Source organism: Passer domesticus, chromosome 11 (genome assembly GCF_036417665.1).
Source record: "Passer domesticus isolate bPasDom1 chromosome 11, bPasDom1.hap1, whole genome shotgun sequence".
Taxonomy (NCBI): Eukaryota; Metazoa; Chordata; class Aves; order Passeriformes; family Passeridae; genus Passer; species Passer domesticus.
In genome coordinates, this window is record NC_087484.1 from 19,411,078 (window position 1) to 19,436,414 (window position 25,337).

At 45.7% G+C, this 25,337-nt stretch overlaps 3 protein-coding genes across 10 annotated transcripts in view; all 3 read left to right on the top strand.

The window, feature by feature from the left end:
* ARMC8 (armadillo repeat containing 8) overlaps positions 1 to 10,530 on the top strand; it is a 60,187-nt gene extending 49,657 nt beyond the window's left edge. For all 5 annotated transcript variants that reach the window (XM_064435599.1, XM_064435600.1, XM_064435601.1 and 2 more), the window contains 9 exons: positions 227 to 308; positions 1,493 to 1,579; positions 2,574 to 2,666; positions 3,143 to 3,292; positions 4,964 to 5,059; positions 7,024 to 7,119; positions 7,583 to 7,655; positions 8,563 to 8,656; positions 9,891 to 10,530. In XM_064435599.1, the coding sequence (XP_064291669.1) occupies positions 227 to 308; positions 1,493 to 1,579; positions 2,574 to 2,666; positions 3,143 to 3,292; positions 4,964 to 5,059; positions 7,024 to 7,119; positions 7,583 to 7,655; positions 8,563 to 8,656; positions 9,891 to 9,924 (805 nt within the window). In that variant the 3' untranslated portion in view covers positions 9,925 to 10,530. The remainder of the gene's footprint in view (positions 1 to 226; positions 309 to 1,492; positions 1,580 to 2,573; positions 2,667 to 3,142; positions 3,293 to 4,963; positions 5,060 to 7,023; positions 7,120 to 7,582; positions 7,656 to 8,562; positions 8,657 to 9,890) is intronic.
* Positions 10,531 to 10,892: 362 nt separating this feature from the next.
* On the top strand, positions 10,893 to 20,141 carry NME9 (NME/NM23 family member 9). Of its 4 annotated transcripts, none has more exons than XM_064435620.1 (7): positions 10,893 to 13,524; positions 13,910 to 14,034; positions 16,464 to 16,521; positions 17,071 to 17,174; positions 18,287 to 18,358; positions 18,795 to 18,908; positions 19,379 to 20,020. In XM_064435620.1, the coding sequence occupies exons 2-7, from the start codon at positions 14,002 to 14,004 to the stop codon at positions 19,493 to 19,495; spliced, it is 498 nt and encodes a 165-aa protein (XP_064291690.1). In that variant the 5' UTR covers positions 10,893 to 13,524; positions 13,910 to 14,001; the 3' UTR covers positions 19,496 to 20,020. The 4 variants fall into 4 exon arrangements, with proteins under 4 accessions (XP_064291690.1, XP_064291692.1, XP_064291689.1 ...); XM_064435622.1 differs by lacking the exon at positions 10,893 to 13,524 and adding exons at positions 13,679 to 13,815; positions 20,041 to 20,141 and having other exon boundaries at positions 13,910 to 16,521; positions 19,379 to 19,454; XM_064435619.1 differs by lacking the exon at positions 10,893 to 13,524 and adding an exon at positions 13,679 to 13,815 and having other exon boundaries at positions 19,379 to 20,019.
* Positions 20,142 to 20,231: 90 nt separating this feature from the next.
* Positions 20,232 to 25,337, top strand: part of VPS8 (VPS8 subunit of CORVET complex) — a 65,692-nt gene continuing 60,586 nt past the window's right edge. The window contains exons 1-5 of the mRNA XM_064435578.1: positions 20,232 to 20,399; positions 21,061 to 21,129; positions 22,535 to 22,665; positions 23,370 to 23,463; positions 24,020 to 24,052. Coding sequence (XP_064291648.1) covers positions 20,292 to 20,399; positions 21,061 to 21,129; positions 22,535 to 22,665; positions 23,370 to 23,463; positions 24,020 to 24,052 — 435 coding nt within the window. The 5' untranslated portion in view covers positions 20,232 to 20,291. The remainder of the gene's footprint in view (positions 20,400 to 21,060; positions 21,130 to 22,534; positions 22,666 to 23,369; positions 23,464 to 24,019; positions 24,053 to 25,337) is intronic.

A 25,337-nucleotide genomic window follows, 5' to 3' on the forward strand; every position in this document is an offset into this window, starting at 1 on the left:
CTGCTCCTGGGAGAGCTCCTGCTGCCTGCCTGAGAGCTGCTCTGAGCTCAGTTCTGCTGTGGGGAGAGGGGCAGTTATCCTGGGCTGCTGCAGGGTTTTCTCTTGGCTGTTCCAGGCTTTTCCTGCCTGCCTCCCAGCTTAGTAATCCTTGTGGAGCAGCAGGGTGTGTACAGCAGTGCCCATGGGCTGTGCATGTCTCACAGGGAAGATTTCTCTTCCGTTCCAGATGTTTGCACAGTTTGTCCCGTTCTGTCCAGCAGCTCAGGACAAGTTTTCAGGATCATGCTGTATGGAAGCCTTTAATGAAGGTAAGTGAGGAGCAGTCAGGTCTCAGTGCCTGGAGTGCTCTGGTCCATTCAAGGAGCACAGGGTGTCTGTTCAGTTGGCGTGCCTTGCTGTAGGATCATGATAACAAATTACCTAGAAATCAAAATCCTGTGGCCTTCTCCTGAGTCATAAGTCAACAAAAGCCAACAGCAGCAAGTGTGCTTGGTTTTGGTTGGCTTTTTGTTTCCTTTTTTTCATTATTGGTTTTGGGTTTCTTTTTTTGTCGTCAGTGAGTGAAGCTCAATTATTCTCAATGCTCATGCAGGACACTACAAGCACAACATGTCCCTTAATGTCAGACTCAGATTAGATGGCACAGTTCAGACTTGGTCTGTGAGCTCTGCAAGAGAATTTGGATCTGTGTTTTCTCCTGTCATTCTCTACCTCTTACATCTCATTGCAGATTTTATAGCTGAAACCAAAGACCTTTGAAAAGACACATTATCATAGTGCAATTTTCCACAAGATTGTGACATTCAAGTGTGTAAGATACATGTAAGCTCTCATCCCATAATGTCACTGTCATAAATGCAGATAAATAAACTAGTTTCTCAGTTCAACATCTTTGAGACCTTGAAAATGGAGAACAGACCAAGTCTGCAAGCACACCTGAAGGCTTGGGCAGTATTGACACCCATAGGAATCTCCTGAAGTCAGCTTGAATGGACTTTTCAGAAGTGAAATGGCTGGAGCACAGCAGGTGTTGTTGGCAGTATAGGGAACAAGGGAGGAACATGTTTGGTTCAGGAATTGGTGTTTTGGTGCTGCTGGAGATGCAGGCAGAGATTAAGGGCTGTAACTTTTCTCAGGCTGTGCTCTCTGAGAGGATGCTCCTTAGGAAATTTGCTGTGTTGTGCTTAGCACGAGGTGCAGAGAGGTTGAAGAGGCTCCTGGAGCTTCCTCTGCATATGTGTCCTTTGCAGAGCAGGGCTTGTCCCCACTGATGTCTACTAAATTGGACTGAAAGCTCTCAAATCTGACTTCTGTGAAATGATGCATTGCTCCAGCTTGTCCTGTGATGTCTGTCAGTCTGGGTCTGCACTGCTACCATGAAAGCACCTCCTGAAGTCTGCAATATCCAGCTACAGCATAATTCCAGGTATTCCATTTTAGTGATCTCTTCATTATCCTGCTAACCGAATTCCTCTCTCCCCCCTGCCTGCAGGTTTTACAGAATGCTCCAAATGAAATTCTTGTAGTAGCATCTTCCACGCTATGCAATCTTCTTCTGGAATTCTCTCCAAGCAAGGAGGTGAGTACTTAGCCAGCAGCAGAGAGAGGGGATGGACTGAAGGGAGATTTCACAATGGTTCAGTTAGCAGAAAGGCATGTTAATTGGCAGCCATTGCTTGTGACATGTTATGGAACTGTGATATTACAGAGCTGTGCCACTGATGGCTTGGGAACAAAAAAAAATAATCTGCTTACAGTGCAATGACAGTTAATTTAGTCTCTAAAGAAAAGAAGTAGACATGAAGTTTTGTCATTTCCTTTTTACTTGTAAAACACTGTTATCTTAAAAGATCATAAACAAGAAGAAACCACACTGATAATTTGCAATGTGATCCATTGTCTTAGAGAATTACTGCTACTGTAATGCTGAAAATGCTGGCTTAGCTGAGTCTTGTGTTTTTATTGTTCTCTGATGAACAATACAGGATATCTGGTTCTGCAGAGTCTGTATTTCATACAGATCATACTCACAAATCAACACTCCACAGCAGTGCAACAATTCCCCAAGTCTAAAACACTTCTTAATTACAGAAAATATTTGCAAGATTGTGCTGTATGTGGGATCCTGCAGGGCCCTATGGATTACCAAATTATCAGTTGGTCTTGGTGGTTTCAATCACATCTGTGAGACAGCAAAATAACTGAAATAATGCCAAGCACAGTTCACTGGCCATGAGGCCAGCCATGGGGCTTTTTTTAGCTGACTGCAGGTCAAGTGTTTGTGGGGTGTGAGCAGCAGTGTGAGATGATGCATATACACATATAAATGTGTGTGCATCCATGTCTCCACAAACACAGACATAGGAGAAAGCAGCTGCCTTGACCTGGCTTTTTTCATAAAACCTACTGTTAAATGGTCATGGATATGGGGTGTGGCATGGCCAGTTCATGTGAGTGCACTGGACATGCTGTAAGCTCAAGAATAAGATATGAGGAGTATATTTTTAGTATTTTCATACATGCAGTTAGTCTAAGTAGTGTTGTAAAGATCTGTTTTTCCCTCCTTCTTTCAGCCTATTTTAGAATCAGGAGCCATAGAACTTCTATGTAGTTTAACCCAGAGTGAAAACCTTGCCTTGCGAGTGAATGGCATTTGGGCTTTAATGGTGAGTATGACCCAATGAAACACCACTTGTGACTGTGTGCCTTGATAAGGTGGGGAACATAGCTTGTAGAACTTGTCACTTGTTACTAACAATGACATCATTGATATCTGGCTTGTTGTTCCACCAAACTGCAGAAGAAAACAGCATCAGCCTGGTGGTAGGAACACTTCATCCATTAGTCCATAAAGTAACATAAATTCTTCAGTTCTGGTACTAATTTTGTTGCCAAGGTCGTTCAGGGAAGCAGTTAAGTAGTGTCAGTAGCATGCCAGGGGGAAAATAAAAGCAGGTAATAACCAGGTCAGGTGTAAGACAATGTGAAAATTGAATTCACTGTGTAGCAGTTGCTCATAAATTACAGCCTTTTTGCAAGATTAATTTAGGGAGGATATATTCTTGTAGAGAATAGTCTACTAAAAGAGTGAAAACCCAGGTTTTCAGGTGAAAAAATCCATTAAAAAGTGTGTCTGTTTCAGAATATGGCATTTCAAGCGGAACAGAAGATCAAGTCAGACATCCTGCGAGGTCTGAGCACAGAGCAGTTGTTTCAGTTGCTTTCTGATTCCGATGTAAATGTTCTGATGAAAACCTTGGGACTGCTCAGGAATCTTCTCTCCACTCGCCCAGTAAGTAGAGCTGCAAGCAGACCTTCTGAAAGCTGATCAAAGAAGCAGCCAGTCCAGTGCTTCTGTGCAAGACATTTTCCTGTTTTAACACCACTTGGATTTATTCAAATATCTGTAAGCAAATGTGCAAATTGGTGTGAGAAAGCATTTGAACGAATCCTCTGCATCCATGGAAACACTGTAATTATTATCAGAGCTAGATATTTTCATTTAATGCTCAATTCCATTGCATTTAGCTCTTAGCAACATTATTTTCATAGCAGTTTCTCTGTCCAAAACAACACTGAGGGTTGCACCATTGAGTCAGTGTATGGGAAAGTCCAGATCTCAAAGATCTTTCTTCTTCCTTGGCATTTGAAATATGTCTGTTCTTATCCATCTACATAGGTAGCACTGTCTCTGTGAATTTGGTGTGGGACTGTGCACTCACAAAATTCAGACATTCATTTTACACCCTGAAATAAAGTGGTTGGAAAATGTAAGTCCAGGAGTTGTTTTTGACAGGGAGAAAGACATATTCATGGAGGAAAAGAAAGGGGTAATCCCCTGTGAAGAACAGAGGGAAAACATGCAGCAAGAATTTGGCAAGCCAACATTTTTGAGGGGAAAAAAACCCCATGAAAACCTCTCTGTGCATTTATCACATATTATGTTTCTGCCAGAAAAAGGTCACTGTAAAAAATCTTCTGATATTTTTACTCATTGAGTCTCAATAACCTTGATAGAAAATTAGCTCTGTCTTAATGTGCAAGAAAAAGTACTTAATAGCCTGTCATTCCTTGAATTCACCCTGACAGCTCTCACTGTCAGTTAAGGTGTTCTCTGTCTGGAACTGTGTGCCAGCTTTGCTGCTTCCTGTGGTAGGCTTTAGAGCCAGAACCAGCCATTTTCAACCTCTACACAAAACTCACTCCAGAATAACTCATTCAGCAGCTTTCCGATGAAATCCCATTATTAGCAATTTTAAGAAATCCTGCAAGAATCCCTGAGGTCTTAAAAAGAATTGTAGTGTGCAGTGTGATGATCATGTCTGGTGCCTGTTTGCTGCCACTCCTGAGGTTTGGTATCAGTTAATCCAGTAGATCTTTTTTAATCTTTTCTCTTTTATTCTAGTGTGTTCATGGTCTGTCATGAAGTGACCTTTGAGCTGTGAACTTAGGGCAGTTTCCCCAGACAATAACCAATGCGTCTGGCTCATTTCTCTGCCCTCTTTAAGGCTTTGGAAATGTGGCTGTTGGACCTGGGCACAGTGTCCCTGCAAGAATAGCAAATACCAGAGAAGAAACATCAGTTTTCTCACTCCTCTCTGATATTACCCCCTGGTTATCAGAAGAGGAGTGGTAGTTTCCAACTTCAGCATCACACATTTAGAGCCTGGGTCAGCAGGGCTCAGGCCTCAGCCTGGCAGCTGGGACAGCAGTGTCTCCTCTCCAGGTGACAGGGAGAGCACCACCAAGGCCCATATGATGCTCTCTCAGACAAAAGCAGGCTCACATGAAAAAGAATGTTCTGAGGTGTTTCTGCTGTGATTCATTCTTGGTTTGGGAGTGCTGACTGGGAGCAGTGCTCTGTGTGCAGTGTTGCTACTCCTCACTTGGAGTGATTCAAGCAGGAATGTCCCTTCCTTGTCTGGGGAGTTGCACTAAATGTATTTCATCCTTGCTTTGGCAGCACATAGACCACATAATGAGCACTCATGGGAAGCAAATCATGCAAGCAGTGACCCTCATTCTGGAAGGGGAGCACAATATAGAAGTCAAAGAGCAGGTACCTTTTCTGTTTTGTGTTGTCTTGGCAGAATAAAATATAAGAGCAAAGAATGCTTACTGTTCACAGCATGTAGTTTTTGTTTGGGATTATGATGTGCTGTGAATATTTTACTGAGATCTGTCAGATGAGTAACTTGAGTACCTACAAGAATGTTTTTCTTTCTAATGGATTGTTACAAAATTGTTTGGACTGAATTCAGATTGGTTTTGCAAATGTAGGTTTGGCAAAGAGGAGGGATGTGAGAGCAGAAGAATTACACTGGGGCCATTGCATGGCAGGAAGGAATCAGCAGGCATAGAAGAGAAGCACTTGCAGGGAAAAGAGCATCCTGGTGGAGCCCAGGAAAAAGTGGGGAGGGACCTGGCCCGACAAATTAAAACTTAAAAAAAAAGCAATTTGCAAGAGGAAGAGTAGAGGGAAAGAGGAGATGGCCAGCAGGGGATGGCATCCTGGAGCCAATGAACAAAGGACAGCTGCTGTGGGGGTGCTAAAGCAGCAGTTAGAGGGTAGCTGGGCAGGATTTGGCTGGATAACTCTTGTGCCAGACAAGACAGGTAGTGGGAGAGCCGTGTTCCTTCCTCGTACAGGGTGTGTGGTGGGGAAGGATGGGGGCAGCAAGGAGCTGTGGGAGCTGCCAGAGGATTGCTTTGGCTTAGGTTGGACATGGATAGCCAACAGCATGGGAAATAAATGGAGGACTAGAGCTGGTCTAAATCCCTGCTCAGGGAAGAACAGGCTGAACGCCAACAGGACTCCTTTGGCAATTTAAGTGCAAAATTAGCAAAAATAAAAATCCCCAGAGACTTGCTGGCATGTGTAGTGACACCATGGGTCTGAAACAGCTGAGAATTAACCCCATGTGTCTTTCTAGATAGGTCTTCCTGCTAAAACTGAGGTGACAGGAATGGCCTTTATTGCCATAGCTTATTCACCTTGCCACACCTATCTGAATTATTTCACAGGAGAACCAGCATACCTGGGAAAGAGCTGGGGCTGAATATGGGCTTTGGAGTTTGGGGCCTCTATCCACCAAGCATTTCTTTGGTCCCTGTGGTGCAGCTGGCTCTTATTTCAAGACCCAGTACTACCTGTCTGCAACCAGAGCCCCTGCTTGCAGCAGGACAGTGATTGTCTCTGTCACTGCCAGCCTCATCAGGATGTAATTAGCAGCTTGGAAGTAATTAGTCTCTGCAGCTGCTGACACAGTGCAGTGCATCTTAGACACAAGCACCATGCAAGTGCTGATCATGCTCCATTGTCCTCCCAGCATGTCCAGAAAAGATGGTCAAGTTCTTCCAGAGCTCTTTGGGAACGAGCCTGTGGAGCATCTGCTGGTGACCCTGAGAGCCAGGGAAGGGGCTGTGCCCATCAGAGCTCTGTGCAGTAGTGCCAACGTGGGCCAGGGTTCTTCAAGGGCATCCTGTGGGATGGCTTCTGTAATTTGAAAGAAATTACCAGCTGCAGAAGTAGCTGGAGTTACCTCTGCAGGTGACAACTGTGATTAGACTTGTTGAAAAGAAATGACTCCTCTGCCAGATCAGCAGGAAGGCCTCTGTCTCTCCTGTTCCTGGCCTTAACAATGAGGTAGAAATGGTTGGGGTTTGTTGTTTTTCCTTTTCCCCCAGCCACTGCTAAAGAACAGATTGCTTTATTTTCCAGGGCATTTATTCTTTCCTATATGTTGCAGATTTTCATAAGAGACTTAAAATGTTCTTTCTTGCAATAAATTAATGAGTGCTGCTCTTCATTTTAAAATGGTGATGAATGTTTTTGGCCAGGGCTGCTCCCCACAGCTGGTGACTCCTTGGCATTGGCCCTAGATGTGAGCAAGCTGGAAACTCCAGATTAAAGATATTAAAACTAATTAAAGGAGTTGTTTGTCCCGAGTTAAGAGCTGTCAGAGAAGCTGTCATGGGATGTGATCTGGGGCCAAATAACTTCCCAATTTTTCTCTCTTTCAGACATTGTGTATCCTTGCCAATATAGCAGATGGCACGACAGCAAAAGAACTGATTATGACCAATGATGACATCCTGCAGAAAATCAAATACTACATGGTAAGGGGGATTTCTCTTACAGGATTTGTGTTGGTCTTTTGCATGACTGAAAAGAGGAAAGTGCTTTAGGATTTTGTTTTGTGAGTTATTCATTGTCATGCATTTAATTTCCATATAACCAGTGGGGTGTAAGTGCAGTTCTGTATGGCAGAGGTGTACAGAGGAACTGACTAAAAGGAAAATCCAGGGGTTATTTTCTATAAAAACATTACAGTGATGTCATCTACATAGAAAACATTTAATGAACTTGGAAAAGGCATATCTTGAAGATGTCAGTAAACATTTGGAAGGAAGTGATTGACCACTACTCAAGTGCCTTATATTATGGCCCTATGTTTGAGAGAAGTTGTAGATAAGAATTAATCCCAGCTTTGCTGTCTTAATTATTACATGATGAATGCCAAAATACGTCTTGTGAATTTCTGAATTTCTTCTTCTAAACTTGAGTTCTGTTTTTCTATAGAGTCATTCAAATGCTAAACTACAGCTTGCTGCCATGTTCTGTATATCTAATCTCATATGGAATGAAGAGGAAGGTAAGAAACCCTCCTTATTAATGCACAGACAGGTTACTATCCTGATCAAAAAGCTTTTGTTGAATAGTAATCAATATTTGCAGTGCACAGTGCAGTGGGATCCAAAGTGTAATGGGAAGTATCATTATAGGTGTAGCATGGAATGTGGGAGACACTGAGCAGGATGCAGAGAGCTTTTGGGGGAGCACACAGTGACAATAAACAGGAGCTGGAGAGACACAGGGGAGGTTTTCACCTGTAGCATTTCTCTGAAGCCTCTAAACTATTGGAGTGAAAGTGAATTCTTGTAAGAGCTTCCAGGTCTTAGAGGGGCTGTGGAAACTCATTTTTGGAGGGAACAAGTTCACTGGAGAGAATAAATGGATTAGAAGGGGATTTCTGGCAAAGAAATTCCACAGTATGGCTGGTTTGAGTGGCTTGGGCTGAAACCAGCTAAAGGACTTGTGGGTGGAACTGGGAGCAATGGATAAGGCATTTGGTGAGGAGTCATGGCCTGGCAGAGTGGGAGGTTTCCAGGAGGGGGCTGAAGGATGGTGCTGCTCAGGTGAATATGGTGAGAGGAGAGGGCAAAAGTCAGGCTCAGAAACACTTCCAGGGGAATGCTGTCTGCATCCAGATCCTGTGAGATCATGGAGATGAGAATAAAACAGCTGAAGTCAGGATACCTTAGCATAAAGATTTTTGCCTTCAAGATGTTCTTGGCTCCAAACGTGCACACAGAACACAGCAAAAGAAGCTGGAGCTCCCTGGGGGAGCAGGCAGAGCTTGAGGGAGTGTTTCCATGGCTGTGCTGTGGCTGGACATTGCTCCTTACCCCTCCTTGGCTGGTTCCTGCTCCCACCCCTCTGCTGTCCTGCAGCCTCTTGGGCTGCTGCCCCTCCCAGCACTGGGATTGTTGTTGTTGCAGGTTCACAGGAGCGCCAGGACAAACTCCGAGACATGGGAGTAGTAGATATTCTACACAAACTGAGTCAGTCCTCAGATCCCAATCTGTGTGACAAGTGAGTATGAAGATAACACGAGATCACCACAGTTGTTAATCTCAATTAAATTACTTTTAACTAATTAAGCCCAACAGTAACTTTGCACACACCTGTGCTGTTACCTGTGTTAGTATCCACACAATCCAAAAGTTACTGACAATTTCTGGGGTTTTTTATTAACCTTTTGCAATTATCCCACCTACAGTTTGCAACAGCCCATATTTATTCTACAAAGGAGAAAAGCTGATCTTTGAAAGATGTCACACACAGACAACACAACTCAAAACTGTGCAGTTATTTTTAAAATCCATTAAATTTGGTATTCTTGGTTTTATGAAAGATGTTCTAGTGTTCTGAGACATCTTTGTAGCAAAGTTAGGGCTTCTCATCTTAAAATCTGTGCCAGAGTATTAGCCCTAAAAATGGTCATCAGGAACATTTTGATATCCCACTGTTGCCACACCAGCCCCCCATGAGCTATTATGGCTTGTGATCACAGCAGGAAGCTGAGAAGAAACAAAAAAATAATCTTCTTCCATGTTGATGAATTGTATCAGGTCCTGGAAAAGTCTGTTAAGGTCATGGTAGCAGGCTGGGAGCTGTGGGGGACAAAGGAAGAGCAAAGTGTCTCACTTCAGGTGGGCGGAAACTCAAAATTAGCCCATGTGATGATGGAACTGTAACCCCAGACTGGTGGGAGGTGTTTTTGTTTTAACAAAAACATTGTGCAATATTAGATGACATAAATTGCATTATTAGACTGGCTCCTTCCTCCCTCTCACCTCACTGTATGTTTTTGGTGGGACCAGTATTCCTACAGGATTCCTGACAGGACTCATGTGCCACTAGTATATTCTGAGTTGACACTCCTTGATTTCTCAGCTCAAAGACCTGCTTTTCATGGTACACCTGTATAGCAGAAAGCAATTGCTCTCCAGTGCCTGCTCTTAAGGGATTTTGGAAGGTGTGTATAGCACACATCCCAAGCCCCACCATGCTGGGAGCTCCTCATTTTGTGCTGGGACCAGTGTTCTTGGCTGGATCAGGTTATCCTTGGATGCCAGGTGGATTCTTTAACAGTTACAACCCCCACAGAGCATTTCTGCCCCACAGGCCAGATCCTTCCAAAGTGAGGGAGCCTTTTCCTCAGCCATCCTCCCTCCCTCTCTGCTGGCACACTGAGCCTGCCCATGAAGCTGCTGCTGCTGAGGAAGCCAGGTTCCTGTAATTAATGGGGTGTTCTTTCTTGCAGGGCGAAGACAGCACTCCAGCAGTACCTTGCATGATCAAAGACTAATTGAATCTGTGGACACCCCTCATGTCTACTTAAGGAATAGCAGGAGATACTCCTGACTCCTTATATTTGCACAAGTCACCTTGGGCTGCATTTTTCTCAGGTGCAGGGAGCTGCTTTGCAGAAACAGTTCGAATGATCAGGTCTCCAGTGCACTTGAGAATTTTCTTGAGGTAGTTTCTTTACTCAGAGGACTCGGGGTGGGGGGGTTGTTTTGGTTTTTTGGGTTTTTTTTTTTTTCCTGAGCTACCTGGACTCTCAGATAGAACAATCAGTCATCGTTTTCCTTTTGGGCCTCCAATTCTCTGCTTTTGCTGCAGCCTTGTGTGGGTGCGTGGGTGCTCGAGTGCGTGTGTGTGCTGGGCTGAGTGTGTGGGTGTGAGACCTCACTTTTGGTTTTCCTTTTTTTTTGTGTGAAAATCTTTTTCTACAGGTTTTCAAGGGTTAACCATTGTTTGCTGTACGAATACTTCAATGAATTATATACCGTTTGAATGAAATGTTATTTAAAAAAAAAACCAAACTGTTGTATCCCATAAAGTTTATTTTGGATTTTGAAGAGATGAATGTTTTTAAGTAAAATATATGCATTTCTGAACTTCAGCTTAACTTACATTATACTTCATTTTTAAAGAGAAAAATAGAGGAAGACAATAGACTCCAAATTCCAATCAGCACATTCTGTACTGACAAGGTCCAAGAGTTCTCTACCACAATACAAGATCACCTGGTATCAATGACATGCTCAAATCCATGGAATGGACCAGCTGGATTGGGTTTGGGATTCTTTACATTTTTAGAAAACAAGCTCATACTTCAGGGTTAGCATGACTGATGCTTTTCAGAAAGGAGCAGGTGGCTGCAAGATCAGCAGGAATAAACTCTTGCTTTGCCAGCCAGGAACTTGCTCAGCTAATTGCTGAAGGATTGGCTTATTCATGGTCAGAAGGATTTGCTGATCACTGATATCAGTGGAGCAAACAGTGTGTTGCAGAAGTTATACCTTCCAGAAGGGCTGGCAAGCAGGATTAAGGGATTGCTTTTGTTTTGCATCCTTTATCTTCACAAATAGTTAAGTGACTTCCAAATTATTTCCACAAATGATCAACTGGGTGCATTAAGTTGGGGAAGGGATGGAGAAACTGGGGGTTCTGTCTTGTTTTATACTCAGTAACGTTGCTCCAGATTTTCTGTATATATGCAGCTATACACACATGCATGGATTTAGATTGCTGGATAATTGGTGGGGTGTGACTGCATCCAGAAGCCTGGACTGTCCAGATGTTCCTGAAATGGTGCCTGCAAGGGCAGGGGGAAACACGAGTGCAAGTGAAGGGGACTGTGTGAGGTCAGGCTGGAAAGGCAGAGCCTTCCCTGTCTCCTCAGGCAGTTCAGGATTCTGACTCTCTGCCCAGGTCTGCTTTCTGGTTTCAGTTTAGACCATAGTCCATAGTCAGGCTCTCCAGACACTGTATTTACATAGCACTAACAGGCACTAGAGTTTGCAGACAATGTCTTAAACCAAATCCTTCTTCTCTTACACTGAGCTTCAGGAAGGCTGCAGCAAGAAGAGAAGTCTGTAACTTTGCTAACCAATTTTGATAATTATCTAAATCTTTTATTTCTAATCAGAAGGTCAAATTGTGATGACAGCCTTACTTTTTTTTCCAAGGTAACTCTTTGTGTCAGAAAATGTGACCACAGTTTGGCCTGGAATTTGAATGTGCTGTATATCAGATAACTGTTATCACTTGGTTGCAAAGGAGATTATCTGCATTTCATGTAACTTCTTCCACTCTCAAAGACAAATAAAAGTGAGCACCTGACACTTTTCCCCCAGGCATTGCAGTAAGTGACTGACAGGCTTTTAATGTCCTTCTGCACATGTTTCATGATGGACTTTGGGGGTTGAACAAAAGGGAAAGTAAAAATATGTGAGAACTTGTTAAATCTCAGTACCTCAAAAGCAAAGTCTTGAATATAAAATTCAATCAAATATATTTTTGCTTGAACTGAGAAAAAAATTCTGAGGCAAATGCAAAACTGTCCAGTGGGCATCTCCCTGCTCCATTTGCACTCCTGTCTGTGTTTAGGAGCTTGAGTTCTTCTGTATCTCTTCTCATCCTTCCCCAACTCATGTTTCTAAAAGCAAATGTGAGTTTGATTCTATAGAACTTTGGTGCCTACAGGTGTTGAGAAAAAAGGTGAGTAAAAGTATCTCTGTATAAGTTTTGAGGTGGTTTCCTAAAATTCTGCCAGAAAAACTAAAAACCAATGCTGAGACAATCTTGTTGCTGCATGAGAACAGTTGACATTTTCAACAGGTATAGAGAGGACAAACTGTTGGATGAGAACATTTTTACAGTCAGTTAAACTTTGTGAATAATTTTTGATGTTGCTATAGGTATGTACAAAAAGAAGAATACTGTAAATAAAAAGAACTTTACCAGAACATCTAGATTTTTCTCAGCTTCCTGAAGAAATATGAGTTTTCTGCGTCAGCTTCTCTACAGCCCGAGATTCACAGTGGGACAGATTTTCCTGGTCACCCAAAGCTTTCCCAACTTAATGAGGTAGCAGCAGCTTGTGAATTCCAGGATTGCTTACAGAACCAAAGCAAAGTTTGTCTGGACATCATATCACCAGGATTTCTGCTGTTCTTGGGCCATTTCTCTGCTGAAAAGCCATTCTGATGGATGTTGATAAGTATGTCCTCTCTTCATACAGGGGTCTAGTGATGGGAGTCCTCCTTTCAGAGGTTACACGTTGCCACCAAGTGAAGTTGAGTAGGGCATTTGGGACACCAGCTGTCAGCCAATGGTACCCTTGGCTCTCCCCACCACTTTCATTCCATGTTTGGACTGTCTTTCTCACACAGAAAATGAAATAAAACATCTTGTGGCTGTTGTTCCAGTCACAGATTTGCATTGTGGCAGTGAAAGAAGTGAAGTAACCTGTGTAAATCAGCTTGTGCCAGGATATTCTAAAGGCAAGCATCTCATACTTCTTAAAATTTATTTTTACAGCCTTTACCCATTGCCGTGGATGCTGTGCCTCCACAAAACTGCTGAAGCAGTGGCACAGCAGGAAGAGGAATAATTGAGGTGCCTGAGATTAGGTTTTTGAAGAGTAGAAAATGGCTTTAAAAGGGCTTTCTTTGGTAATCCTGAAATATGAGCACAAGAGCCGTCAGTTTGCAAGTGGTGGTCAAAGTCACCAGGGCATTTCTGCAGGCTGATTGCCACAAAAAGAGACATTCTGGAGGCCTTGATGAACCAAAACCTCAATCCTCAGCCAGGAGGCAGTGAGCAGCTGCAGGACCAGGGCAGCAGGCATCGTGTGCTGTGTGACAAGAAGCAGCTCCAAGGTGTGCCCAGGTGTGGGAAGGGATGGGTAAGAGCAGCCCTGCCTAAATGGCATTGCCAGGGGTGCTGGCCACTGGCACTGCTCTCACTGCAGAGAGGAAAAGAAAACCACAAACTGAGCTTGTTTGGAGGGGGACACCCTTGCTCAGTGCTGTGAGGTCACGCCTGGATCCCACGCCTTGCTTTGAGCCCCCGGTTTAGGAGAGGTGGGAAGACTGGAATGGAGGGTGAGTGTTGGGCTGGGGGTGCCAGGCAGGTGAGGCAGGCACAGGAGGCAGAAAGGCTCCACCTGCAGCTCTGCTCCAGGAGTCCCAGGGGAGATGGAGCTGAGCTTGGGCTGCAGCCACAGGAGAGGGAGCAGGGAGGGCTGGGCTGGGCTGGGCTGACGCTGCCCTGGCGATGCCAGCGCTGCCATGGCAGCCTTGGAGTCCTGCCAGCTGCTGCACAAGGCTCTGGAAGGGAGCTGCAGTTAAGGCCACGCAGCAGCACCTCAGCTCTTGGAGGAGGTGTGTGCAAAGGTGAGTCCAGGTTTGGGGCACTGCAGCACTGCTGTGGGTGCTGTGTCCGGGCTGGAGCAGCAGAGCCAGGTAAAAAGCTCTCTCTGTGGTGCAGGTTGGCCAGCACTTGGATCCAGGTGATTAGAAGCCATCTGTAGCACTTTGTGCTTGGGACAGCTGCTCAGAGGACCCTGTTCCTGCAGAAGGATGGCTGCAAAGAAAAAGGAGGTGGTGCTGCAGGTCAGTAGTAGCCAGGACTTTAGCAGACCTTGTAAAGGCTCAGTAAGTGCAAAGGATGGAATTCAGTGTTAGGGTATCTCAGATTCTGCTGGCTAAGCCCCACTGTGAGGTCCTCATGGGGAAGAGGTGTTCTGGAGGCAGCTGGGACACGTGGGAGGACCTGGCAGGTCACACGTGTCCCAGTCAGGGCTGTGGGGTGCAGAGGGAGCTGCTGCAGGTTGTGTTTGGGGCTCTTGGGGCCTAGCACAGCTTTGGCTGCTGTCAGAGACCAAAACACCTCTGTTTTGTGAGGTAATAGCTCAGAGGACATTTAGGAGTTTGTGTGGGGTTGGCACATGTCCTGCATGGCAAGAGTTTCTGGACATTTCTGACCAAGTCACGTATTCAGAAAGATTGCTGTAAAGGTAGAAAAGCTAGAAGATACAAGAAAGACTCAAGGGCTGAACAATCTATTCTATGGTGATGTGTAGAGGAATTTTTCTTGTTTACACTGCACTGGTGTCCTAGTGATGCTTTATAACTACTGCATGGGGAGAAGGGGGATTCTAAGAGCAGTTCACAACACAAAAACATTGGAAACCAAAAATGGGTTCTGCAGGTCTGCTTCAAATTTTGAGAGCAGTTCTGTCTTCACAAGAGAGAAATAATGAAAGATATTATGGGCTCTATGACCTTGTTTCTTCACTGTTTAAACTGGGAAATGTGAGCATGTGTAACAAGGAAAGAGGGGCACTTTAATGAGGGTTGGAATAGTTTCTGTTGCTGCTTGTCCAGCTGTGTTCCTGTGGGATGGTGAACTTGATATCAACTAGACCATGCCCCTTTTGTAGTGAAGGGAAATCTGGGTCTACATCTGCACATCTGGGATTTTTTACATCTGCAGATGAAAGCTGAACATAAGGGGATGTCCTGGAAGGGATCTGGTTTTGTTAAAACCAAGTCCAAGCAGCGTCAGGACATCCAAATTAGCAAAGCCTGAAGAGTACTAGCAGTACTTAACTCCAGCATTTGAACTTATGGCCAAATTCATTATCACAAAATACTGTCATAAATCATTTAGACTCATTAGCATTCTGTGAAACACTCTGAGGGTGGTCCCAGCACTAGGAATAAATAATTAAATGTAGTTCTGCAGGTGTTCTCTGAGAAAACTAAGCTGGGGTCATGTGCTGAACAGGCAAATAAACAGAGGAGTCTGAGCAGCTCCCTGTTCCCTGAGTGAGACAAGGCCCTGGAGAAACTGCCCAGTCTGACCCCCAGTGACACAGCTCTGAACACCTGTGAGAGAGAGGGCATTTCATTTGCACTGGAGTTTCCACTCTGGGAATTCTTGGCTTTGAGATTTTGGCAGCCCTTTAATGCCCATTTGTGTTAATTATTGTGAAATAGCTGGCCTTGATGCAACTTACTGTCTTCCACTGCAGTTTAAATGTAGCTGGGATTGATGATACCCACTGAGGAAGGAATCAGGAATCTTCATTGTTCAGGATGAACAAAACCAGATCTTGCATTTCTCCACAAGCGTTTTTTATTTTAATTTGCTATGTTTTTCTCAGTACATCCTGAAGGGCAAGTCCTGTAAGACGGGGGAAATGTGAAGGATTATATCCTTTCTAATAACAGTATTGGGAGTATGGGATAATAGAGGGGGTGGTGCTGTGTGTGGAATGGTCTGGGGCATCCTTGACAGGGTCAATCCCTGAGCAAGCTGATCTGATGCTGAGTTTTGTGCAGGAGATTAGATGAAGGACTCCACAGGCCCCTCCCAGCCTAGAACTTTGTGTTCTCTGCTCACTGTGCTTTGGAAGTCTTTAGGTAACAGCTGGGAATTCAGGTAGGGACATGCTGGGTTCAGACCACCCTCTAATGCCCACACATCATGGAAATTGTGTATTTACTAGTTTAGTTTATCAAGGCTGAAACATCTCAAATAGTAGAGTTTGTGTGCAGGCAAGGTGAGAAACTGCTGCTGGAGAATCAGGTGGTTCATAAACCCTGTGAGGACTGGGCCTGAATGAGGTGTGGTTCAACTGGAACGCTGGGCAGGCAGATGGAGACCCTGACAAGGGGCTGTGGGTCTGGGATCCCAGTCTGGGGCCCCCAGCCAAGCCCCAGAACAACCCTCTGCAAACTGAGTCTGGGATCCCCAGGCAGCCACTGTCCCAGCAGTGCCACTGAACAGGAGAGGACTTGCCCTTGGCCGGATGCTGCTGCCCTTTCTCTCTGCCTTTCCTTGGATCTTGTGAGACATCCTGATGAGCTGGTCAGAGGTGAGAGAACCACGGTCAGAGGAGTTTCCTGAGTGCTCAGGTAATGCCTCTTCAGGCAGCTGTGTCCCTCTGGCGTGATTTGTCAATATGTTTGCAGCACCTGGGTAGTACCTGATGAATTACTGTGGTTTTTACTCTATTTTTCAATTTTCCACACAGATTAACATTACTAGCCAGGAGCTTTGGGAAGAAGTGCTGTGTCTCAAAGGACTCATTGGTAAGGGTTTGGTCAGCACACTCAATTGCTCTTGTTCTGTGTTGAAAGGATGCCAGGACTGTTAGGAATTACTAGTGTTAAGGATGTTTAGTCAGTCTCCCCATTCCCCTTACCCTGAATGGAAGAAAAAATATTCTAACCAAGTTGAGACCAGCAAGGAGGTTGCATGATGGGACAGTCACCATGCAATCCAAGCAGTGCTGGTCCAGTCTCCACTGCTTGCAGCAGGACTGTCCCCAGCACAAGGAACAGCCCTGGCTCCCAAAGTTTTCCTCTTGGGAAAACCTCATATGCTCTACCTCTGTGCAGCAGTGCCCTGGGACATCTGCTATCTCCAAGGTCACAGCCATGTCCATGTTTCTACTTAAGACTCCTCCACATCATTCTTAGCTTGTTATTTTGTAATGTAATTCTGTCCTCTGATGAGCATTTCAAACCTTGCAAGGGTTCCCAGTTCAGAGCTGAATGCAGCCCTTCTAGCACTGGTCTGTTGGTCTGTGTCTAAACTGACCCCTCTGTGCCTGTTCTGACCCATTTTCCTGCTTGCAGTCATTGATGTGTTTCAAGCCTGGTGTGGCCCATGCAAACCAGTAGTGAATCTGTTCCAAAAAATCAAGAATGAAGTTGGCAGTAATCTCCTGCATTTTGCTGTGGTAAGATCTCACTTGGCACTGCTTGAAATACCCAGTCCTCTGAAATCAGCTGAAGTCTAAGGGCTGAAATCACTTTTCTTTCCAATAATTAGCCCAAACCATAGCAGTGCAGGAGTTGCAGCTGCTGGGAGTGAAGCTGCCACATACAGGGGCTTGGGTATATCTGTAAGAATTCATATAATTAAGGATTTTCAGCCTTCAACTGCTCTGTGCTGTCAAGATTTCTACTTAAGCAAGTTGCATTAGACAGAGCCATTAACACATTGCCTCTCATGTACAGGGAGAAGCTGAAGGAGCTGGATTTGGTCATCCTGGAGAGGAAAAGGGACAGATGTCCAGTGGGGGGAGGATGGAGAAGGCAGGGACTGATGTCTGTCAGGGAAACACAGCAGCAGGACATGAGATAATGGGATAAGCTGCAGCAGGGAAAGGCCAAGTAAATAGAAAAGTATTCAGGTGGGAGTGTAGCACACTGGGACAAGTTCCCAGAGTGTTGTGCTGATTATTGGAAAAGCTCAAAACTGACACAGCCTTGAGCAACCTACTGTATCAGTGAGAGCAGCCCTGCCCTGCCCTGGGCAGGTCTGGGGCTGGAGCCCTTCACAAGTCCCTCCCTGCCTCAGCCATGAGGGGACTCTGTGTTCTGGTGCCTTTCCTGGCTGGGGGCAGCTCTGCACTGAGGACAGAGCTGAGGGCAGTGAGGATTCTCATGGCTCAGCCCTCTTGTCTGTGCTGCCACTGCAGCTCCTCCTGGCACTTCCCAGCCTCATGGGCAGGAGATCTGAATTCACTTCTCAGGCTTTTTCTCAGCCTGAGCTCAGCCAGGCATGCTACTGGGAATAGAGATCCCTGTCCCTCAGGAGTGCTGCTCCAGCTCCTGAGGTGACATCTTCCTGCTCCTCAGGCTCTGGAACTGAGCTGTGAGCTGGCTGTGCCCCTGGTTCTGACCAGTGTCATTGTGTCCCCTAAGTCTGGGACCCAGAGGTGTTTTCCTGTGTGGGGGATGAGTACCAGCCCGCTGAGGGTGTCTGAGTCCAGGCACTTGTGTGTGCATCCTTCTGGAGCAGAAATGCTTTTCTAGAAACACCTATTTTATTTTACATTCCTTGTAGGCTGAAGTTGATTCCATTGATGCTCTGGAGAAATACAGAGGACAATGTGAGCCTGTCTTTCTCTTTTATACAGTGAGTGAAAATATTTTCCCAGTGGTTGCACAGCAATAAATATGACCTGCTGGTGGGAACAACGGTCCTTTGGGGAGTATGTTTTATTTCTTTAACATGTTATGGGACAATTTTATTTGCTCTGTATCTGCTGGTAATCAAATGCTGTGCAGATAAGAATATACAGCCAGTGTGCTGCCCTGTGGAGCCTTCAGGTTCAGCCTGCTGCTTCTGCAGGATCTCACTCCTCTCAGAATCTGCATTGCTTCATGCTGAGATTGATGAGGAGGCACAAAGCAGGTTGTTCCAAGGTTTCCCTCTTGCAGAGGCAGAGCAGCTCTGAGGGGAGGAGGGCCTGGTACAGAGAGTGTGGGTGATGTGCTGCTGTGGGGAATTCCAGAGCCCAGAGAACACAACCTGAGCACTTGCTGACTGATTTGCTTTCCACACCTTCCAGGGAGGAGAATTAGTGGCTGTTGTAAGAGGAGCAGATGCACCATTGCTGCAGAAGACCATCCTGAAACAGCTGGCAGGGGACAGGAAGGGTTTCCATGGAGCAGAGCCTGTGCTGGTAATGGGTCACTGAAGCTTCAAACACCTGTAGATGTGCATGCAAGAGGAGAGCATAGGGCCAGCATAGCTCTAAAGCAGAGCCACTTCCTTGCAAAAATCCCCTTCCCTGCCCAGCCAACCTGCTGAGGCACTACCACAGGCACTGGCTTTGTGTGTGTGGTCTAAAGTAATGACATTCCTGAGGAGAAAAACTCTCTTCCTTATGTGTTACCTGCTGCTCCTAAGGCATCTCTAAAGCCTGCAGCTCTCTGCTGATGTTGCTGGCCTGTTCCTGGGAATGCTTTTCCCCCAGCTGCTTGCTGTGCACTGGCTGAGAGCTCAGCAGGTGGCCCTGGCCAGGCAGAGCCTCTGCTGTCCCTGCTGAGCTGACCTGGCCCAGGGCAGCAGGAGGGAGCCCTGCCTGGCTCTGGCTCACCTGGAGGGGAGCTGGGGGATGTTCCTGTCCCATCCGTGTGCTCTTGCTGCTAGGTGCCAGACAGAGCCTTCTCCAGAGAGCAGGGAAGCACAGCTCCCCTTCAGGAGGAACAACGGGGAGGACTAACAGGTAAGGCAAAGCACAGGTCTAGGATGTTCTCTGTGCCTTGAGTTGGAACCATAAAAGCTGGAACCCCCAGCAGGGATTTTTTTTCCACCTGGGCACACGGGGAGAGTCACTTTGAAACACAAACTAGAGCCCAGCATAGTTTGGGTGCCTGGCATTGTGAAACTGGGCGTATTTATCCTTCCAATGTGTTTTATCTTACATTTGTGCCCTTCCCCTTTCCTTCTGGCTGGCAAGGGCTCTTGGAGACCCCACATGGCTTTCTGTTTCCAAGTGGTTTTTAAAAGAAAACACAAATGCTTGGGCTCCAAATCTGCCTACGCCATCTCCTGCCTTGTCTAAAATTGGCCATGAATTCCCAAAGGTTTTGAATCTTCTCCTAAAAGGGACGTTTTTTCTTGGCTTTGCTGGGCCAATGCTGCATCCTGGCCCTGTGCACGCCAAGTCTTAGGCTCCAGAATGGGGAATCGAAGCAAATCCCTCCTGGCTTCAGCTGAAGCCCCGTGGGATGAAGCGGCGTGAGGGATGTTGGTCTCTGCCTCTCCTTTCTGCGCCTATTGTTAATTTCGTTCATTTTCTTCCCTCGGAGGCTGACGCACGCATCGGGTCCGGGATGACAACCGCAGTCGTGGAGCAGATGTGAGATTTTTCAATAAAGACAAGATTTTTCCTGCGGCGGCAGCAGCACGGTTCCGTGTCCTTGGTGTCCCTCGGTGTCCCCGCTCCCCCCGGCGTGCGCGGCCCCTTTAAGGCTGGCGCGGGGGCGGCCCCGCCGCGCTGCGGCTGCGTGGGGAGGAGGCTCGGGTCGCGGGTTCGAGTCCCGGCGGAGCCGGCCCGGCCATGGCCGCGGCCCTGGAGCCAGCGGAGGCCGAGCCGTGCCCGGAGCCGCCCGCGCACCGGCTGAGCGTGGCGGAGCTCGACCGTGAGCTGGACTCTCGCAGCGAGCTGGTGCGTCCCGAACCGCTGCGGAGGCGGCACGGCCGGGCCGCGGGGCTGTGCCTGCCCGGGCGCTTCCCGCAGGGCCGGGGGTCCGCCGAGGGAGGGTCGGAGGGGCCCTGGGACACCGCGAGGGACGGTCGGAGCCCGCACACAGCCGCCCCTGAGGGAAGGAGGGAGGGAGGGTCGGCGGCTCCTCCGCGCTCCCGTGAGGGAGGGAGGGTCGGGCCCCTCAGGCACACGGAGGGAGGGTCGGCGGGGGCGTCGTTCCTGCATGGTGACACGGGGCACTGCCACTGTCATTTACAGAAATTTCGCGTGTTTCACCGTACATAGGAAAAAACCCAACAACCCCCAAAGTTCTGTATGGCGGGTGCCTTATGTAGCCGGTACAGAGTCATTTAATTTCACTGTTGCTGCAAGAGTGCAATAGCGTGTTTATTGTCAACATCAGAAGTATTCTGTGACTGTTTCTGGAAATAAGTCTCACACAGGCTCCAGGAAGCAAATATTGTCCTCACTCAGCCAGGTGAAACTGTGTGTGAGCCTGCCCTGGGAGCTCTCTGCCTTTCCGGCAGAGGCGTGTGTGCATAGCTGCTTTTTATGTGGCTTTAATTACGGTGTGGAAGGCGGAGTAGGAACCTAAACTCAGGCTGTGGTTTCTGCTGTACAGATTGATGACAAAGAATTCGACATTCCTCAAGTTGATACCCCTCCAACGCTGGAGAGCATCCTAAATGAGGTGAGAGAACCCTCTGACAGGGGAGTCAGGTGGGGCAGCACATGCTTGTTTTCCTGTATTCTTACTGTGTTTTTCCTGGAAAATAAAACTATAGAGCTCCGTGGTTCTCTGATGATAGCTAGCAGGTGCATACTCAGTGGAGTAATTGCTCTATAGTGTGTGATATGGAATTTTGGTAGGGTTTTAAAAAAAATTTAAATATCCACAGCTACAGCCTAAAAGGTTTTCATCAAGTCCAAGCACATTCATCTGTAGATCTGGAGAGTCACCTGAAGTCTAGGCAGCCTATTAAAGGTCAGGGTCACCAAACAGCTGTTTTTAGTTAAAAGTAATTACAGAGTATTCAGAGTAGTTGTGAAATGGTGGGAGGAGATAAGAGCTAGATTCTTCACAGCTTCATTTGTGTTGTTCCTTTCACATATAAGGTGTCCCAAACAGAGACAGGCTAGAAACAAGAGGAGTAGTAGAGGTAGCTATGTCTTGTTTCTGCTGGTGCCTTAAGTAGTAGAAGTTTAATAAATTTGGGTCATCTCAAACTGTAAGGATAGGCAGTGACATCCATGTCAGAGGAGTAGATTCCAAGCCTTGAAACTTGAGAGGTAATAATGAAGAAAATATAGTTCAGTGCAGACCAAGTCTTATTGTAAGTATCTCAGTAAATGTAGGATGGGAATGACTGGCAAAACATTTTCTGAAAAGGATTTTAGCAGAGAAGAATGTGTCTGAGCCAAAAAGACAAACAGCTGCAGTTCAGAAAGAGCTGCTTAATGAGCACAGGGCTGCCAGGTGTAAGTGAAATGAGGGGCAGCTGCTCTGCTCCCTGCTTGTTTGGCATCAGCTGGGGAGTTGTGTTTGCTCCCTCTGGCTTTGTGCTGAGAGACCAACAGGAGCTGCACTGGTGTTAGAACACATCAGGGAGAATGGCCTTTTGAAAAACTATAATAAAAAATTCCAGGCTAAGACTGAAAGGAGAGAGAGATTGCAAACAGAAGAGCTGAGAAACCAGCAAAATCAACTCTCGTGGCAGCTGGAGGGACTTCTGGGCTCTTTGTGCCACTTGGTGAAGTGCTGGAGTAGATGATGATAATTCTAGTCCTTGTCTTGGCAATTTGGAGACTTGGAAACAGCTCTGTTAAAGGTCAGTTAAAGTTTTAATGGAGTATGTAATATTTGGGGAAGAAAGTTTAGCTGACCTGATCTCCAGCCCACTTCTGTGAATTCTGGAAACCTTCCACAGAATCAGCCCAGTAAAGTAATAAATAGTTCTGGCTTTTAAATCTGAGGCTTTCTTGTTCTTTTCTCCTTCTCCATTTCCCTGCTGAACTGATGCTGCTTTGCTAGTGTTTCAGTGATGCTGTTGTGCATTTTGAGCATTTAACAAGCTGTGGTGATTCTTGCCCTCCAGACTGATGATGAAGAAGAGTCTTTCATTTTGGAGGATCCCTTTCTCTTGAACATTGATAACACAGATACACACTCCTATGACACCTCTTCTGTGGCCAGCTCTGACAGTGGGGACAGGACACACCTGAAAAGGTACTGCAGCCTCATGCCCTGGGAGAGCAAACCATTTGTGAGGGGGTTCTGCTTACATCTGTTAGAAACAAATTCTTCATTATTCACAAAATACTGCTATTCCTCCAGGATCACATAGGCAAAGATGGGATTTGTAGTTGCACTGGGGGCTGGCTTGTTTGAGCAATAATGGCATTTTATGGGAGATAGATCAGTTAAATTTCTTCGAATTTTAATGAAATCTTTGAAGCACTGAGTCATGGTGACTCTAAAGAAAATGTTTCAAATGGGTATCTGACCTAGTCTGAAAGCAGCTGGTGGTTATTTTAAAAGGCAACTGCTGTCACTTCTGTGAGCGGACTGCTAATATTAACATCTAATATATGATAATTAACTCTAATACTGCTGATTTGTGTCATTAATTACTCAAATGAAGGCCTGAGCCACTCCCATGGCTGCCTTGTGTGCCATGAGCAGTTGCACAGGATATAAACACTCTGTTGTCTGATGGTTTATGTTGGCACAGGGTGGTGTACAGACTCTCTGTCCCTTCTTTTTTCAAACAAGTTTGTTTGTACTGAGAGAAATGTTACCTGGAGTTGCATGGAAATTGCATGAGTTACAGGTGTATGCAGAATTTACCTGCTGGCTTGACTGTGGGTTAGGCAAAGTTCCAAGCTTTTATTCTGATCTAATGCTTTTTGGTTTGTTTCTTAATTCCTTAGGAAGAAAAAACTCCCAGATTCTCTCTCACTCCATGGATCAGTGATACGACTCTCACTCCTGAAAGGAATTTCTGCCCAAATAGTGTCTGCAGCAGTAAGTGTCTTGTTCTGGGCACCTCCACTGAGAAAAATGTGAAACTCTTTTGGTATGTGTGGAGGTGTGTGTGAGGTCTTCTGTCTGGCCCTGCTATTAGTTCTGTGTAACACCATGTTAGGGGCATCAGCTACTCACCTGTAGGCTCTAGGCAGCAGTGAATCAGGGCTTAGCTGACTTGCTGCAGCAGTGATGTGGTGGGTCACTTTTAGCACAGATTTGTGTTGCTAGATGTCATGAAACTTGGTGGGAAATGTTCATATAACATGAGAGTGTGCTTGAAGGTGCTGGAACTGGGTGTGCTAAATGCCTGCAGCAGGCACGTGGCTCTTTGGGAAGAGCACAGTAACTTTGACCTGGAATTACAGGATATTCTGCCTCCTCTCTGTTTCTGGGTGTTTCTGGCCAGTGGTTCCCTCAGCTCTGTCTGCCCTGGTGGGGCTACTAAAATGCAGCTGGTGTTGATTTTTATTTGTGTGTGGTAGTTGTTCTAATTATCAGACATGCATGTTCTGGGAGTTGTGTCTCTCACTCATGGGCTCTCCTGTTTCCCCAGGACAAAGTGGATGCTGGCTTGCCCACTGCAATTGTAAGTACTCTCACAGTTTTCAAGGATTGTATATTTAGTTTTCATGCTAGTTTGTTAAACCAGTATTTAAGACACAAATAAGTAAATGCATCTTCCTTGACTTTTCAAGTGTGAGTAGTGGGAGCAGCAGCCTGAAAGCTCCCTGGGGGCAGAGTCCAGCCTTCCTTCACTGCCCAGCTGCCCCTCTGCTGAGCGAGCCCCACACCCTCCCTATTTTATACCATCACCAGGGCTTCTTAGCTCAGCACCTGACCTGTCTCCATCTGTTGACCACACTGAATTTCCCTAATTGTTTTTTCTTTGCCAAGTATTGCTTTGATTCCTAACCATTTTTTATAGAAACTTAAACTGGAGTGCTCCAAGTGATGGGTTCAAAATCTCTGTGTCTCTCTGTCTGAAGTATTAACTAAAAGGCTGTCTAAAGGATACTCCTGCTTAGCAATTTGCATCAAAATTGTTGAGGTCAAGCATGCTAATCATGTCTGTCAGAAGTGAAACTGCCTGTAGTAAAATGAGAAAAGAAACATTTTAATGAGATTAAATACAGTCAATGTTTGTTTTGCCCTTGTGAAGTGAGTTTTAATGCTTTAAAAAAGAACTAAAGGTGTGCTCAGTCCCTTCAATTACAGTAACAGCAGCCCATAAGAAAATGTATTTTTGTTTAAAAAAGAAGAGGAAAAAGTTGTCACTTCTAAGGCAAAAGGCTGCACAGTAAAGTTGGAAACATGCTGTGGCTGATATGTACATAGAATAAAAACCTGTTCTTACACATCCAGACATTACGGCATTTGAATTTTTTTTAATCTGACTTAGACTTGTTAAGAAATTAAAAGTAGAACAAGATGAATACATCTACAGCATTATGTGATTTCTATTAAGTTTTATTTCATTGGGTGCAGGTTGGTAAGTACAGTAGGATCTTGGAGGATATGTTTAATAGGATTTGTTTAATTCCCCATGGAAAGAAGTTGGAGTCTCTGGCTTCAGGGGACCAGCACTGGCCAGGGTTTTAGAAGAGTTCAGATGTGGAAGTGGCAGCTGATTTGGGATAAAATCCCAAGTATTTACACTTAGCAACTACACCAAAAGAATGAGACTGACTTCAGAGAGATGAAATTTTGCTGTGGGCACCACTCTGAGCATTTGAATTTCAAACAGCAGAGGAAAAAGCAGCCCTCTGATCTTGAGATAATCTGTGTGATGGTTGTTCAGGTGTAGTACCTATCTGTCTTCATCTAGGAATTGTGTTTGTCAGTTCTAAATTGAAAAAGTTATAACCTTTGAA